General features: G+C 38.1%; 1 protein-coding gene across 1 annotated transcript in view; it reads right to left on the reverse strand.

Moving 5' to 3' along the window:
• PP2D1 (protein phosphatase 2C like domain containing 1) overlaps positions 1-18,194 on the reverse strand; it is a 37,203-nt gene that overhangs the window by 14,129 nt on the left and 4,880 nt on the right. The window contains exon 2 of the mRNA XM_012558094.2: positions 16,212-17,293. Coding sequence (XP_012413548.2) covers positions 16,212-17,293 — 1,082 coding nt within the window. The remainder of the gene's footprint in view (positions 1-16,211; positions 17,294-18,194) is intronic.

Raw genomic sequence — 18,194 nt, forward strand, 5'->3', positions numbered from 1 at the left:
ACCACAGTAGTCAAAACAGCCTGGTACTGGTACAACAACAGATACATAGACCAATGGAACAGAATTGAGAATCCAGACATAAATTCATCCACCTATGAGTAGCTGATACTTGAGAAAGGCTCAAAGTCTGTTAATTGGAGAAAAGACAGTCTCTTTAACAAATGGTGCTGGCATAACTGAATATCCATCTGCAAAAAACTGAAACAAGACCCATACTTCACACTATGCACAAAAATTAACTCACAATGGATCAAAGACTTAAACATAAAATCGAAAATGACGAAAGTCATGGAAGAAAAAATAGGGGCAATGCTAGAAGCCCTAATACATGGCATAAGCACAATATGAACCATAAGTAACAATGACAAGCACCAGAAGAGAGACTGGATAACAGAACTAAGAGAATAAATTCCTGTTGTTTTAAGCCACCAGGTTTTTGGTAATTTGTTATGGCAGTGCTAGAAAACTAGTATATAAGGAGGAAAACTAGGCATGCAAATAAGGAGGAAAATACATGCCATGATAAAGTAAAAGAAAAAAAAAAAAGTCAATCTATTTAAACCAACCGAGAACTGATACAATGTTGGCATTAGCAGACAAGAACGTGGAAAGCTGTTATAACTGCATTCCATTTGTTCAAAATGTTAGAAGATGGAAAAAAAAAGTCCCAAATATCAAACTTCCAGAGACAAAAACTATAATGTCTGGAATTAAAAATACAGTGGATGTGACTAATAGCATATTAGACATTGTGGACAAGAAATAAAAACTAAAATGAAGCATAGAGAGAAAAAAGAACGAAAAGAGCACTAGGGAGTTATGGGACAATTTCAAGTGGCCTAAAATTGGAGTGCCTTAAGAGGAGGAAACCCTGGTGGTGCAGTGGTTAAGAGTTCAGCTGCTAACCAAAAGGTTGGCAGCTCGAATCCACGAGGTGCTCTTTGGAAACCCTGTGGGGCAGTTCCACTCTGTCCTGTAGGGTCGCTATGAGTCAGAATTGACTCGACAGCAGTGGGTTTGGTTTGTTATTTTTTTTTTTTTAAGGGGAGTAGAGAGATGGGAAAAAATTGAGGCAAATCATAATCAAATTGCTGAAAACCAATGATAAAGAGAAAAAGCTTTAAAGCAGGAAGGGGTGTACTATGTACACAGGAACAAAGATAAGGGTGACAGAGGATTTCTCATTATAAACCACTCAAGTAAGAAGACAGTGGAGCAACATTTTTAATGCACTGAAAGGAAAAAAAAAATTCTGTCAACCTAGAATTCTGTGTCAAATGAAACTATATTTCAAAAACAAAGGTGTAAATAAAGTCTTATGAATCTATCAACAACAGATGCACACTGCAAGAACAGTTGCTTACGTTTATCAGGCAGAAGGAAAATGATAACAGACAAATATAGATCTACACAAAGGAATAAAGAGCACCACGAATGGTAACTACATGGGTAAATATATCATTTTTTCTTATTAAAGTCTCTTTAACAGATAATTGAACGCTTAAACAGAAAATAATAACAATGTATTGTGGGTTTTATAACATGTATATGTATTAGTGCTACGGCTGCTAATCAAAAAGTCAGTAGTTTGAATCCACCAGGCGCTCCTTGGAAACTCTATGGGGCAGTTCTACTCTGTCCTGAAGGGTCGCTATGAATCAGAATCGACTCAACGGCAACAGGTTTGGTTTTTTCTCGTTTATATGTATTAAGAAAATGTGTGATCAAAATAACAAAGTCTGGAAGGGAGAAATGGAAGCATAGTGTTGTAAGGTTTTTATTCTATATGTGAAATGGTATAATACGGCTTAAAGGTAGACTATGATAAGTTAAAGATGTATACTATAAGCCCCAAAGCAACCACTAACACCACAAAGAATTATAGTTAATAAGTCAACAAAAGAGATAAAACTGAATCATAAAAAAGTAATAAATTCAAAGGAAGGCAGTAAAAGAAAAAAGGGGGAAACAAAGAACAGATGGAACAAATAGAAAACAAATAGCAAGATAATTGACGTCCAATATCCATACCAATGATTACATTAAATATAAGTGGGATAAACACCCCCAATTAAAGGCAAAGCCTGTTAGGCTGAATAAAAAAGCAAGATCCAAAAGTATGCTGCCTACAATGAGTGTATTTTAAACAAAGACAACTAGGTTAAAAGTAAAGGAATGGAAAAAAATGTACGGGTTCTCCCTGACTCATGATGGGGTTTCATTCTGAGGACCCCGTCGTAAGTTGATTCTGATGTAAGTTGAATATCTTTTTTTTTTTTTTAAGTTTATATAGCCTGCTATATGGCAGTATTTTGAACAGTAAATCATAACATTGAACATCTGCAAATGAACATCTGAGAATGATAAAATCAGTAAATTACATGTTGAAACATTGTATGTAGTACCTATTACAATAAAATGTAAAGAAAAAAAACAAAAACAGAAGGTCTTAGGTGCAATTCACCGTAATTTGAATACATTGTAAGTCGGGGACTACCTGTACCATGAAAACAATGAACACGAGCTGGAATGGCTATAGTAATATCAAATGAAGGGGACTTCAAACAAGGAATATAACCAGGAATAAAGAAAGTTATTTCACCAAACAATAGTTTAGCTTAAGTAGTAAAAAAATGATTTGAGCATTATGCTCTTTTAAGAACTATCTACATGGGATCAAACTGACAACAGCAACTCGAAAGATTAGATAGAAAACTTAGGGGGCAGTAGATGTATGTTAATGGGGGAGGAACAACTTAGAAAAGGAGGGTGAAAATGGTTTCACAACTAGAAGAATGTAATCAATGTCACTAACTCTGGTACAAGCAGAAACTGTTGAATTGTACGTTTTGCTATGTATATTCTCAATAACAACAAAATAAATTTTTTTGAAAAGATATTTCAAAACAATAACCTGGTCAATTCAACAACTGGACATAATTATGTATTTCATCAATGTAGCTCTTCAAAACAGACATAAATAGACAATTTAACCATAATAGAGATTTCTATACCCCACTTTCAATGATGGATAGAATAACTAAGCAGAAGGTCAACAAGGAAATAGAAGAACTGAACAACATTGTAAACCAACTAGACCTAACACATCTATAGAACACTCTACTCATCAACAACAAAATATACATTCTCCTCAAGTACACATGAAACATTCTCCAGGATTGACCATATGCTGTGCCATAAAACAAACCTCAGTAAATGTAAAAGAATAGAAATAATATAATGTTCTCTGACTACAATGGAATGAAATTAGAAATTAATAACAAAAAATTGAGAAATTCACAAATATGTAGACATTACAAACACAATCCTAAATAGCCAATGGGTCAAGGAACAAATCAGAGAAGAAATCAACAAATAATCTGAAACGAAATGAAGACAACATACTAAAATTTATGGGATGCTGCTAAAGCAGTGCCTAGAAAGAAATTTATAGCTGTAAATGCCTATACTAAGAAAGAAGCAAGCTATCAAATCAGTAAACTAACCTTCCACCTTCAAGACACAGAAAAAAAAGAGAGAGAGAGAGAAGTAAACCTAGAGCAAGCAGAGGGAGGAAAATAATAAAGATGAGAGGGAAAAAGAATAGAAAAAAACAGTAGAGAGAAATCACTGATACCAAAATCTGGTTCTGTAAAGTGATCAACGAAACTGACAAATCTTTAACTAGATTGACCAAGAAAAAAGTGAGAAAACTCAAATTATTAGAATCAGAAATAATACGGGGATATTATAACTGACCTTACAAAAATTATTAAAAAAAAAACCATTGCTGTTGAGTCGATTGGATTATAAATACTATGAACAATTGCATGCTAATAAATTAAATATTAGCTTAGATGAAATGGACAAATTCCTAGACAGACACAAACCACCATAACTAACTCAAGTAGAAAGATACTATCCGAATAGACCTATAACAAGAGAAGAGAATGAACTAATAATTTTAAAAAACTACCCACAAAAAAAGCCAAGGCTTAGATGGCTTCACTAGTGAATTTATGAAATATTTTAAGAAGAATTAATACCAGTTATTCACAAATTCTTTAAAAAACTGAAGAGGAGCAGATAATTACCAACTCATTTTATGAGGCTAGTATTAACTTGATGCCAAAACCAGACAATGGCATCACAAGTAATGAAAACTACAGATTGATACCTTTTATGAAAACAGATGCAAAAATCCTCCACAAAATACTAGTAAAATAAATCCAGCAACATATAAAAACAATTATATATGGTGACCAAATGGGATTTATCCCACAATGCAAGGTTGGCTTAACATCTGAAAATCAGTTATGTAATATATTGTATCAATAGAATAATAAACAAAAATTATGTCATCTCAATAGATGCAGAAAAAGCATTTGACAAAATCCAACACTCTTTGATGATAAAAACACTCAACAAACTTAGAATACATGAGAACTTCCTTAGCCTGAAAAAAAGTATTTCTGGAAAACTCACAGCTATGTCATTAGATCATATTTGATGATGAAAGATGAGATGCTTTTCCCCTAGGATCAGGAACAAGACAAGCATGTCTGCTATTATCAGTTCTACTCAACATTGTACTAGAGGATCTAACTAGGGTAGTTAGGCACGAAAAATAAGTAAAGGTAGTCCCCGACTTACAACTTACTTGACTTACGATGAATCGCACTTCTGACTGGAGGTTTTTTTGTACATCTTATTGTTAGTAATATGTACCACATACAGTATTGCAGTGCATAATTTGCTGATGGTATCATTCTCAGATGTTTACTCGCAGATGTTCAATATTATGATTTACTTTTCAAAATACTACCTAATCGCAGGCTACGGCCTCGTCTACGATGAAGTCAGTGTTGGTGTCAGGAGTTCTAATGGATAGAAAGTTGGGCAGTGTTCAGCTCTAATGATATATGACAACTGTACTGTGCACACGCCCAACAGCTATTACTTGATAATGCCCTAGAACATCTTCCTCACATAACCAAAACCAAACCAAATCTGTGCCATCGAGTTGATTCCAACTCTTAGCAACCCTGTAGGACTGAGTAGAACTGCCTCATAGGAGCAGCTGGTGGATTCGAATGCCAACCTTTTGGTTAGCACTCAAACTCTTAACCACTGGGCCACCAGGGCTCCTCCTCCTCAGATGATCTAAACCAAGATGTGAAAATTGTATACCTACCTCCCAACATGACAGCTGTGATTCAGCCTGTGGATCAAGGTGCAGTTGTCACCTTTAAGGCATACTACCTATGGACTGTGTTTCCTCAGGCAATAGCTGCAACAGATGGAGGTATGGTAGCATTACGAGATTTCTGGAAGAATTATAATATTCTTCAGTGTATCTGGAACATTGCATCTTCCTGGTAGGAAGTTACAGGAAACTGCATGCAGGGGATATGGGAAAAAAAAGTGCTGAGTTATGTGAACACACTCCAAGCATTTGATCAGGATAATATGATGGAAGTGATCGGTGGAAAAATCATCCATATGGCAAGAACACTAAATTTAGAACTTGATATTGCCAATGTGGAGTAACTCATACATCATGAAGAAGGGGAATTGACAGATCAGGACTTAATGGATTTTGAAGGGAAAGAAATGCTAAAGAAAAGAAGAATGAGGAAGAGGAAGGAGAGAGATTGTAAAAAAAATTTTACAGTGAAAGGATTACCAGAAGGTTTTTCTAAACTAAATCAGGGGCTTCAGTTGCTTGAAAACATGGACCCAAACACTGATCGCTTTGCTAAAATCGATAGACAGATTCGGGAAGCAATGAGATGTTACCATGAAATATATGAAGAAAAAAAAGAAAAGGACCACACAGACAACTCTAATTTTCTGGCTAGAAAAACCATCCCCATTCCCAGGAATAATCCAGATCATCCAAAACCTTCTGCAAGTGGAGTTATTACTGCAACTGACAAATGACAACACTGTCCAACTTCATTGTCAGAGTAATTTTTATGACTTGTGTACTTTTTTAGGTATGTATGTATTAAAATATATCTGTAAGTTTATATGTAATGTTTCCAACCCCCAAAGACGAAGAAAGGTTGGATATATAAACATACCAATAATGTTGCTGTTACGAGGTGCCGTTGAGTCAGTTGACTCATAGTAACCCTATGTACAACAGAATGAAACACTGCCCGGTCCTGCAGCATCCTCACAATCGTTGTTATGCTTGAGCCCATTGCTGTAGCCACTGTGTCAATCCGTCTTATCGAGGGTCCTTCTCTTTTTCAATGACCCTTTACCAAGTATGATGACCTTCTACATGGACTAGTCCCTCCCTCCTGATAACATATCCAAAATATGTAAGATGAAGCTTTGCCATCCTTGCTTCTAAGGAGCATTCTGGCTGTACTTCTCCCAAGACAGATTTGTTCATTCTCCTGGCAGTCCATGGTATATTCAGTTTTCTTCACCAACACCATAATTCAAAGGCATCAATTCTTCTTTGGTCTTCTTTGTTCATTGTCCAGTTTTTACATGCATATCAGGAAGTTGAAAACATCATGGCTTGGGTCAGGTGCCCCTTAGTCCTCAAAGTCACATCTTTGCTTTTTAACACTTTAAAGGGGTCTTTTGCAGCAGATTTGCCCAAATGCAATGGATCATTTGATTTCCTGACCACTGCTCCCATGGGCATTGACTGTGGATCCAAGTAAAACGAAATCATTGACAACTTCAATATTTTCTCCATTTATCATAATGTTGCTTATTGGTCCATTTGTGAGGATTTTTGTTTTCTTTATGTTGATGTGCAATCCATACTGAAGGCTGTAGTCTTTGATCTTCATCAGTAAGTGCTTCAAGTCCTCTTCACTTTCAGCAAGCAAGGTTGTGTCATCTGCATATCGAAGGTTGTTCCAATCCTCCAATCCTGATGTCATGTTCTTCCTCAGATTTAACAAAGGATTTTTAGTTACAACACTAAAAGCACAAGCAAGATAACAAAAAATAGATAATATGAACTTCAGATTAAAAACTTTTGTGCTTCAGAGGACACCATCAAGAAAGTGACAAGAATCGGAGCCAACATGGCAGTATAGACAGAAGGATCATGCCGTCCCTATGCAGCAAAGACACGAAAAACTAAGTAAAACAGACACAAAATTCAATCTTGGAACCCTAAGCATCAAATGAAGGGATAAAGAACTCGATGAAGCACCGAGTGGAGTAAGATACTGACAGAGAACAGAGAACGAAGAGAGCTACAGAGTGGAGGCCCCCTACCAGCTAACGCGGCACAGATTCGCCATCTTGGACCTCAGCCACCAAGGACCATGGACAGGAAATACAGGAAGGCAACTTCACAGAGCTCCCAACAGGAGACAGAGCACCTGGTAACCAGAGAGGCACACTCTCCCACCCCCCACCCTTCTTTCCTCTATAAAGCCTCTCTGCCACTTTTCAGCAGGCTACGGTCGCTCCACCAGAGAGACACAAGCTCACTGCCGCCTGGGTCTGCCCCACCCCCAATGGCTAGTTCCCCCAATGCCACAGTGGCTGCAACAGTGAGCTCAAGCATAACAACCATCATGAGGTTGGCGCAGGATCTGGCAGTGTTTCATTCTGTTGTACATAGGGTTGCTATGAATCAGAAGCAACTCAATGGTACCTAACAAAAACTTTTTTTCTTTTTGTTTTTTTTTGTTTCTTCTCTCTCTCCCCCTTCCTTCCTTTCTTTTCTCCTGCCCAGCTAGCCCTGTGTGCCATCCCCGCCCCTTCTTGATGGACTGTGCTACACTGCTTGGCTAGAGAGCCACCAGCACACGGCCTCCCCAGTTCCATGCTGCCCCCACCGGCAGGCTCCCTCAGCACCATTTTTTAATTTTTTCTTTGTTTCTTCTCTCTCTCTCCTTTCCTTTCTCCCCTTTCCTTTCTTCTGCCCACCTAGCCCCATGTGCCATCCCCACCCGTTTTCGACAAGCTGTGTCGCACTGCTTGGCTAGAAAGCCACTGGCACATGGCCTCCCCGGGTCCTTGCCACCCACACCGGCCAGCTCCTTCAGCACCATATTTTTTTTGTTTTGTTTCTTCTCTCTTTCTCCCTTCCTTATTTTCCTTTCTCCCACCCACCTGGGCCTGTGCGACGCCCTCTCCCCTTCTTGATGGACTGTGCCACACTACTTGGCTAGACAGCCACCAGCATATGGCTTCCCTAGGTCCATGCCACCCCCACCTGCTGGCTCACTCAGTGCCATATAATTTTATTTTGTTATTTGTTTTTGTTGTTGTTTCTTCTCTTTCCTTCCTTCCTTCCTTTCCTTTCTCTTACCCATCTACCCCCATGTGCTGCCCCTGCACCTTCTTGACAGGCTATGTTGCACCACTCAGTCAGAGAGCCACTGGCACATGGCCTTCCCAGGTTTGTGCCGTCCCCAGCAGCCAGCTCTTTCAGCGCCATATTATTGTTTTGTTTTCTGTTTCTTCTCTCTCTATCCCTTCCTTCCTTTCCTTTCTCCCACCAACCTAGCCCTGTGTGCTGTCCCTGACACTTCTCAATGGGCCACGCTACATCACTTGGATAGACAGCCACCGGCACATGGCTCCCTGGGTCCGTGCCACCCCCACCGGCTGGCTCCTTCAGCACTATATTATTCCACCAATGCCTCTTCTCGACAGACCACTCAGCTAGAAAGCCACTGGCACACAGCCTCCAGGGTCTGCCCTGCCCCCACACACTGAATCTCACCATGCCACCATTTTACTCATTTTTTTCTCTTCATTTTTCTTTTTTTGTGCTGTTTTTTTGCTTCTGTTTCTGTCTCTTCTTTCTCTCACCCACTTAGCTCTGTACATCACATCCTCTCCCTTCCCTCCTGCTTATCTACACCAAGAACCAAGTGCTGCACACCCAAAAAAGATCAAATACATGGAAACCGAATAACACCTTGCTTAGAAACCACTGGGTAAGAGAAGAAATCAAAGACAGAATCAAAAATTTCCTAGAATCAAACAAGAATGAAAACACATCATACCAAAACCTTTGGGGCATAGTAAAGGCCGTGTTCAGAGGTCAATTTATAGCAATAGATGCACACATCAAAAAAGAAGAGACAAAATCAAAACATTAGCTATACAACTCGAACAGATAGAAAGAGAACATCAAAAGAAGCCCATAGCCACCAGAAGAAATGAAATAATAAAGCTCAGAGAAGAAATAAAAGAAATAGAGAATAGAAAAACAGTAGAAAGAATCAACAAAACCAAAAGTTGGTTCTTTGAAAGGATCCGCAAAATTGACAAACCACTGGACAAATTGACGAAAGAAAAATAGAAGAGTAGGCAAATAACCCAAATAAGAAATGCAACGGGGGACATTACAAAAGACCTAACTGAAATAAAAAGGATCATAACAGAGTACTATGAAAAACTATAATACTCCAACAAATTTGAAAACCTAGAGGAAATGGACAAATTTCTAGAAACTCACTACCTACCTAAACTAACACAGACTGAGGCTGAAAATCTGAACAGACCCATAACAAAAGAAGAGATTGAAAAGGTAATAAAAAAGACTCCCAACAAAAAAAAGCCCTGGCCCAGATGGCTTCACTGGAGAATTCTACCAAACATTCAGAGAAGAGCTCACTCCAGTACTACTGAAACTATTTCAGAACATAGAAAAGGAAGCGATAATTCCAAATTCATTCTATGAAGCCAGCATAACCCTGATACCAAAACCAGACAAAGACACCACTAAAAAAGAAAATTACAGACCTATATCTCTCATGAACATATATGCAAAAATTCTCAACAAAATTCCAGCCAATAGAATTCTGCATCATATCAAAAAGAATAATACACCCCAACCAAGTGGGATTCATAACAGGTATGCAAGGATAGTTCAACATTAGAAAATCAATCAACATAATACACCACATGAATAAAACAACAGAAAAGAATCACATGATCATCTCAATCGATGCAGAAAAGGCATTCGATAAAGTCCAATACACAATCCTGATAAAAACTCTTAATAAAATAGGAATAGAAGGGAAATTCCTCAACATAATAAAGAGCATCTATACAAAACCAACAGCCACATCATTCTTAACAGAAAGAGGCTGAAAACATAAAGAATATTTTCTACATCCTACTTTGGTGAGTAGTGTCTGGGGTCTTAAAGCCTGTGAGTGGCCTTCTAAGATACTCCACTGGTCCCACCCCATCTGGAGCAAGGCAGAATGAAGAAAACCAAAGACACAAGGGAAAGATTCGTCCAAAGGACTAATGGACCACAACGACCACAGCCTCTGCCAGACTGAGTCCAGCACAACTAGATAGTGCCCGGCTACCACCACTGACTGCTCTGACAGGGATCACAACAGAGGGTCCTGGACAGAGCTGGAGAAAAATGTAGGACAAAATTTAACTTACAAAAAAAAGAACAGACTTACTGGTTGGACAGAGACTGGAGAAAGCCCCGAGAGTATGACCCCTGAACACCCTTTTAACTCAATACTGATGTCACTCCCGAGGTTCACCCTCAAGCCAAAGATTAGAAAGGCCCATAAAACAAACAATAAGACATGTATTTAGCTCAACCACATATACGAAACTAAATGGGCACATCAGCCCAAAGGCAAGGATGAGAAGGCAGGAGAGGACAAGAAACCTGGACAAATGGAAATGGGGAACCCAAGGCTGAGAAAGGGAGAGTGTTGACACGTCACGGGGTTGTTAACGAATGTCACAAAACAATATGTGCATTAATTGTTTAATGAGAAACTAATTTGCTCTGTAAACCTTCATCTAAAGCACAATAAAAATAAAAAAAAGAAGGGAAAAGACAACACAGAAAATGGGAGAGACATTTGCCAATTATTTACCTGATAAGGGACTTGTACCTAGACTATATAAAAAAATTCTTACAACTCAACAATAAAAGACAAATAACACAATTAAAAATGGTCAAAGGATCTAAATAGACATTTCTCCAAGGAAGATATACGAATAGCCAATGAGCACATTAAAAATACTTGACATCATTTGTCATCAGGGAAATGCAAATTAAACCCACAATGAGATACCACCTCTCACACGCTATAATCAAAAAGTAAGACAACAAGAAGTGTTGGCAGAAATGTGGAGAAATGGGAAACCTTATACATTGCCAGTGGAAACATAAAATGGTGCAGCAAAAAAGTATGCCGGTTCCTCAAGCAGTTAAATGAAGAGTTACCATATGACCCAGCAAGTTCACTGGTAGGAATACACCCAATGAAAACAAATATTCATGCAAAAACTTGTACATGAATGTCTACAGCAGCATTATTCATAATAGTCAAAAGGGCTAAGCAACCCAATGTCTATCAGCTGCTGAATGGATAAACAAATATGGTGTATCTATACAATGGAATATTATTTGGCCATATAAAGGAATGAAGGACTGATATATGCTACAACATGGATTAACCTTGAAAACATGCTAAAAGGAAGAAGGCAATAAAAAAGACCATATGTTATATGACTACATTTATATTAAACGTCCAGAACTGGCAAATCTATAGAGACAGAAAGTTGGTTATTGGTTGCCTAGGGCTGGAGGGAATAGGGTGACTGCAGGGATGATAGCCAAATGGTACAGAGTTTCTATTTGAAGTGAGGAAGATGTTCGAAAATTGACCTTGGTGATGGTTGCACATATATGTGAATGTACTAAAACCAAAAACCAAACCTGTTGCTGTCCAATCAATTCTGACTCATGGTGAACCCACGGGTTGCAGAGTAGAACTGCTCAATGGAGTTTTCTTGACTGTAATCTTTACAGAAGCAGATCACCAGGGCTTTCTTCCGTAGCATAGCTGGGTGGGTTTGAACTACCAACCTTTAGGTTAGTAGTCGAGCACAAACCTTTTGCACCACCCAGAGACCTACGAATGTACTAGAAACCATTAAATTGTGTACTTTAAATGGATAAATTATATGCTATGTTAATTATATCTTAATAAAGCTATTTAAAAAAAGACGGATTAAAAAAATGACTTATGTTTATAAGGAACTAATGTGGTTACTTAGAAACATAAAATTTGAGGTTTATTTGGTATTAGGAAAAATGCGTAGTAAAGTATGCTATCTAAATACATTTTTAGTGTTTTAATCCAGTAAGGATTAATTTAAGTAAACCCAGAGAGCACCAAGAGTATTATAAAATGCAATATAACGCAAAATGCTAACAACAAAAAAAATCAAGAATGTCAATTTCAAAATGCCTTTTTCCATGTATAAACATTCAACATTTATTCAATGGTTTCATCGTTAAATTCATAAGATGATCTTTGCTTTTTTTTTTAAATTCCAGAGTTGGGATGACACTGGGATTTTACTAATTTTAAGCAAGCAAACAAAAACAACTAATTCTTTTTCTATAATTGGATCTTGTATCTCCTTGATAAACTTGTGTGAAAATTTTTTTTTTGTAACTTAAGTCCTTTAAAGCGCCTTCTTTCAGGTGTACTTTGTAGCAGAAATCAAAGTCAAGTTCTTTTACAAGGTGTATTTTTTCCTACCTATTTGCTTCTATTAAAATGAAGGATGCCTAAATAAAAACAATTTAACACAATTTTCTATGCCCTAAAAATTAGATCCAACAAATGTTGGATCTGAACATTACAACCAACCAAACAGCAATGCGTCTGGAATGAATGAATGATGGCATATTAGATATTTATTAGTAGCGTCCACTAATGGAAAGAAAGAAAAGACCAAAATGGATGTAAGAAGAGACTCTGAAACTTGCCCTTGAATACTGAGTACCTAAAGCTAATGGAAAAAATGACGAAATAAAAGAGCTGAATAGACTTCAAAGGGTGGCTCGAGAAGACAAGGTAAAGTACTATAATGAAATGTGCAAAAACCTGGAGTTAGAAAACCAAAAAGGAAGAACATGCTTGGCATTTCTCTAGCTGAAAAAATTCAAGCCTCTAGTTGCAATACTGATGGACTCAATGGGCAAAAAAATTGAACGACCCAGTAAACATCAAAAGAAGGTGGAAGGAATACAAAGCCACTGTATCAAAAAGAATTGGTGGACGTTCAGCCATTTCAGGAGGTTGCATGTGATCAAGAAGTGATAGTACTGAAGGAAAAAGTCTAAGCTGCACTGAAGGCATTAGCAAGAAACAAAAAATTGACAGAATACCAATTAAGATGCTTCAACAAATGGATACAATTGTGGAAGTGCTCATTTTTCTGTGCCAAGAAATTTGGAAGACAGCTACTTCATCAACCAACTGGGAGACAGCCATATGTGTACCCATTCCAAAGAAAGGTGATCAACAGAATGTGGAAATTATCAAACAATATCATTAATACCACATGCAAGCTAAATTTTGCTGAAGATAATTTAAAAACGGCTGTAGCCATACATCGACAGAGAATTACCAGAAATTCAAGCTGGATTCAGAAGAGGACATGGAATGAGGGATATCATTGCTGATGTCAGATGGATCTTGGCTAAAAGCAAAGGTACCTGACTGTGTGGATTATAACAAATTATGGATAACTTTGCCAAGAATGGCAATTCCAGAACATTTACTTGTGCTCAGAGGAATCTGTACATAGACCAAGAGGCAGTTGCTTGAACAGAACAAGGGGATACCACATGGTTTAAAATCAGGAAAGGTGTGTGTCGGGTTGTATCCTTTCACCATACTTATTCAATCGCATGTTGAGCAAATAACCTGAGAAACCGTACTCTATGAAGCAGAACAAGGCATCAGGATTGGAGGAAGACTCATTAACAACCTGCGATACGCAGATAACATAATCTTGCTTGCTATAAGTGAAGAGGACTTAAAGCACTTATGGATGAAGATCAAAGACTACAGCCTTCAGTATGGATTATACCTCAACATAAAGAAAACAAAAATCTTCACAACAGGACCAATAAGCAACATCATGATAAATGGAGACAAGACTAATGTTGTCAAGGATTTCATTTTATTGGATCCACAATCAACGGCCATTGAAGCAATGGTCAGGAAATCAAACAACATATTGCATTGTGAAAATCTGCTGCAAAAGACCTCTTTAAAGTGTTAAAAAGCAAAGATGTCACTTTGAGGACTAAGGTGTGCCTGACCCAAGCCATGATATTTTCAGTTGCCTCATAGGCATGTGAAAGCTGGACAATGAATAAGGAAGCACCTACTGATGAAGGTCAAAGACTACACCTCAACATAAAGAAAACAACAATTCTCACAACTGGACCAATAAGCAACATCATGATAAACAGAGAAAAGACTGAAGTTGTCAAGGATTTCATTTTTCTTGGATCATTAATCAATACCCATGGAAGCAGCAGTCAAGAAATCAAATGATGTATTGCATTGGGCAAATCTGCTGCGAAAGACCTCTTTGAAGTGTTAGAAAGCAAAGGTGAGCCTGACTCAAGCCATGATATTTTCAGTTGCCCCATATGCGTACAAAAGGTGGACAATGAAAAAGGAAGCTGAAGAAGAACTGACACGTTTGAATTATGATGTTGGCGAAGACTATTGAATATACCATGGACTGCCGGAAGAATGAACAGATCTGTGTTGGAAGAAGTACAGTCAGAATGATCCTTAGAAGTGAGGATGGTGAGACTTCTTCTGATGTATTTTGGACATGTTATCAGAAGGACCAGCCCCTGGAGAAGGACATCAAGCTTGGGAAAGTAGCAGGTCAGTGCAAAAGAGGAAGACCCTCAGTGAGGTGGAGTGACACAGTGGCAGCAACAACGGGCTCAAACATTGCAAGGACTGTGAGGATGGAGCAGGATTGGGCAATGTATAGAGTTGCTATGAGTCAGAGCTGACTCGAAGGCACCTAAAAACAACTTACTGAATCTTGAACACTTAGTAATTTCTCATTTAATCTTGCAAAAACCCTGATATATAATGAGGGTTACTAACCCATTTTCTAATGAGTTCCAGTTCCAACATTATGGGTTTATTCCCAGGTTAGCCTAAAATCTGGAAACAGTCCCTGAAATAGGCCTGTTCTGAACCCTGTGGAACCTCAGTGTAGCCTGAGAAATGACAAGGCTGAGCAATTAGCAGTGGGGTTGGCCTTGCGGTATTTCTCATCTAGAGTCCTCTTCATTTTTTCTCAGAACCAGAGCCGGATCAGAAAGGACCCATCTTCTAGGGATCTTGACATCGCAATAATCTTCATGATGATCTGAACTTTGCAACACTATTTCTGTCACAAAGCCAACCCCGAGTCCCAGCCTCCTCAGGCTCTAGAAGCAATCCCCTCCAGAGGCCACATGATGTAGTGGGCTTGGTTTCCAGCTCCAACTCCTGTTACCTCTAAGACCTTCAATAAATTACCTCACTTCTCCGAGCTTCCATTTTCTCATCTGGTAAATTATATTAACGATATTTAGTTACCGTTAGATAAATCAGGGCTCTTGCAAGACTAAATGAGAAATTGCTCTGTATTCAATATTCTGTAAGTGGACACTATCATTAATAATTATTCAATCCATGAAAGGAGTGGTAGCACCCTAATTTAGCATCTCATGTGACTTAACTTTACTGCTAACCCTGTTTTCCTCTAGGCTTTTCATTTCGGCAAGCTACTAAGCTAAAATTTTAGCACTGAAGTTCAGAAGAATTGCTTCCTTAAATAAACTGACAAGAATACAGCCAACTTTTTGGAGAAGAAGAAAATATACACCCATAAAACTGAGGTGTGGACAATTGTTCTCTCTGAGATGATATTGATGCTATGTGGCCAGTGAGCATGAGAATGACATATTGCAAATGTATTAGTTATCACAATAACTAACCAGTTTGAACATCTATACCAACAATACCCAAAGAACTTTTCATTCTCCTGAAAAAGGAAGTGTGTTCAATGTTTTTCGCTTCTTTCAGATGTAGCCATAAGTAATATATTTGCTTCTTGCCTTTATCAACAGCTGTATTGATGCCCCATTTGGGAAATATAATGTTTTTGTCACATTGTTGCATATCTCCGCCTCCTTGAGAAATAATTATATTTATTGTTGGACCTGCAATCTGCATATAAACTATGATTATCTATTATTTCTTAAATCAGTGAATGAATGCAGCTTCTAGACATTGATAAGTCACTAAATAACAAGTAACAAAATAATTTCATTGGCATGAAGGGTTTTGCTGTCAGGAATCAAAAAGGTTAAGGTGTTATCTGGCACTATTCAATGTACATACCGGCATTTGCAACATGTAATACTCCAGAAATTATTTGTGGCATCTTTCCAAAAGAGGCACTCTCTATCAAATTCCCATGGCCATGTTTTCGTCTCCAATAGTTATTAGCATGAAGACATTTAATGTTGCCTTCCAATATACAAGTAACTGCAGAACAGCCGCTCCATTGAACTCTGGACACTTCTTTCCTTCCAAGACGTAAAAGCCTATCCATTCTCCAGAATGCTTTTGCAAAGGCTTTATGTATGGCCTCAAAGTCACCGTGCAATGCTTTTGTCTTTTTGGGAATGAAAGAGAAGCAGTCTTCTATTTTTGTGTATTCTTCCTTAAACACAGTGTGAAAAGAATCGATTACTTTTTGTTGTTCAGGGGTCATTTGGAAGGAGGGATCAAATCTGGAAATTTGTTGGAGAAGTAAAACTGGGAGTTCCATCGATGCCAAGTCTGCTGCTGAGACACCATGATGCCCATCAAACAAACCAAAAAAGCACACGTTGGATTTATTGCCAAAATTATTCACTATAGTGAATTTATCTTCCATGGTAGTTCTCCATGCAGAATTCCTGTCTTCACAGATGGCTACTCCTTTAATCAATAGATGGTGTATTTTTTGAGAATATACAGAACTCCTGTCAATGTTATCAATAATCTTATAGTATGCTGGTACTTGTTTCTTCCACATTAGCTCAAAAGCGTTATTAATGGTTTGTAGGGCTTTTTCACTGAATATAAAAGATGACAATAGTTTAGTAATTAAAAACTGCCTCTGAGCAACAATCTCTGATCGCAGTGGTTTCTTCTCACCCATCCAGTGAAAACCCAATGAGGTCAGAGCTGTATGTTGCTTTTTATGGAAGAAAAAACCAGGTAGATCAATTTCGTGCTTGCATATGGAACAGGGAAATGTGGTCACTTGCTCAGAGGTCTGCTGCTCATCAGCACGTTCTTCAGTGTTTTCCAATGGCCTCTTCCTCTTCTTCTTCTTCTTTCTAAAATATTTTCTTTTGTATGAAGTTGAGATTTTCTCATCTGCATCAAATGTTGATATTCTCATTTTCCATTCTCTTGACTTCCAAAATACTCTACAAAGGGGATGAAAGATATTTACATGTTAGGAAAAATGCAAAAAACTTTCTTCAAGCAGGCCCTTCCCATTGCAATTTGCTTTGGCTCCTCATGGTTTTATAAAAACCTAGGGTGAAATATTTTGATCTAGCTGTCCATAATTCCCTCAAAACACATATCAAGCACTCAATAATTTGATGATTGATCTGTGTGTGCCTGAATGAAATTAGGCCAATTCCCCACAAAGTCAGCTAGACATATCTAAGAACAAATACTCAGAGAAATTTGTAGAATATTTCATCCCAAACACGTGAAGTTATATGGTTGAGACCTAGGGTTTTGATTTAAAGCATGAGAATAATTACTTTTGCTCTCCATTTTATCTGGCTTAAAACACTTTTGTCCTAATTAAAGAGTTGGCAAGGAAATGAATGGGCCATGTCAAAACCAAGTAGAATAACGAAAAGAATCAGTAGTAAGCACAAATTTGTTTAAAGACTACAGTAGGGAAGAAGTGTGGACTGAGGAAAAGAAAGAAATGATGTGGAGTCAGATGATAAATTTCTAGAGGGCAGACACCCTTTCTTATACTTCCTATCCAAAGCATCTAGCACGGTGCTTAGCCCATGAGGCCTTTTTTATCCATTTTATGCTAGAGGCACAATTTGTAGGGCATGAGCTCTTTCCAAAGCCCTATGGAAATGTTAAGGAGCCCTGGTGGTGCAATGGTTAAGAGCTAGGTTGCTAACTGAAAGGTTAGGGTTTTGAACCCACCAGTTCCTCTGAGGGAGAAAAGACCTGGAGATCTGCTGCTAAGATTACAGCCTAGGAAACCTTATGGGGCAGTTCTACTCTGCCTACAGGATTGCTATGAACTCAACGGCATGTAACAACATGGAAATGTTGGAGACCTTAAAA

Source organism: Trichechus manatus, unplaced genomic scaffold, assembly GCF_000243295.1.
Source record: "Trichechus manatus latirostris isolate Lorelei unplaced genomic scaffold, TriManLat1.0 scaffold00136, whole genome shotgun sequence".
NCBI classification, from domain to species: Eukaryota; Metazoa; Chordata; class Mammalia; order Sirenia; family Trichechidae; genus Trichechus; species Trichechus manatus.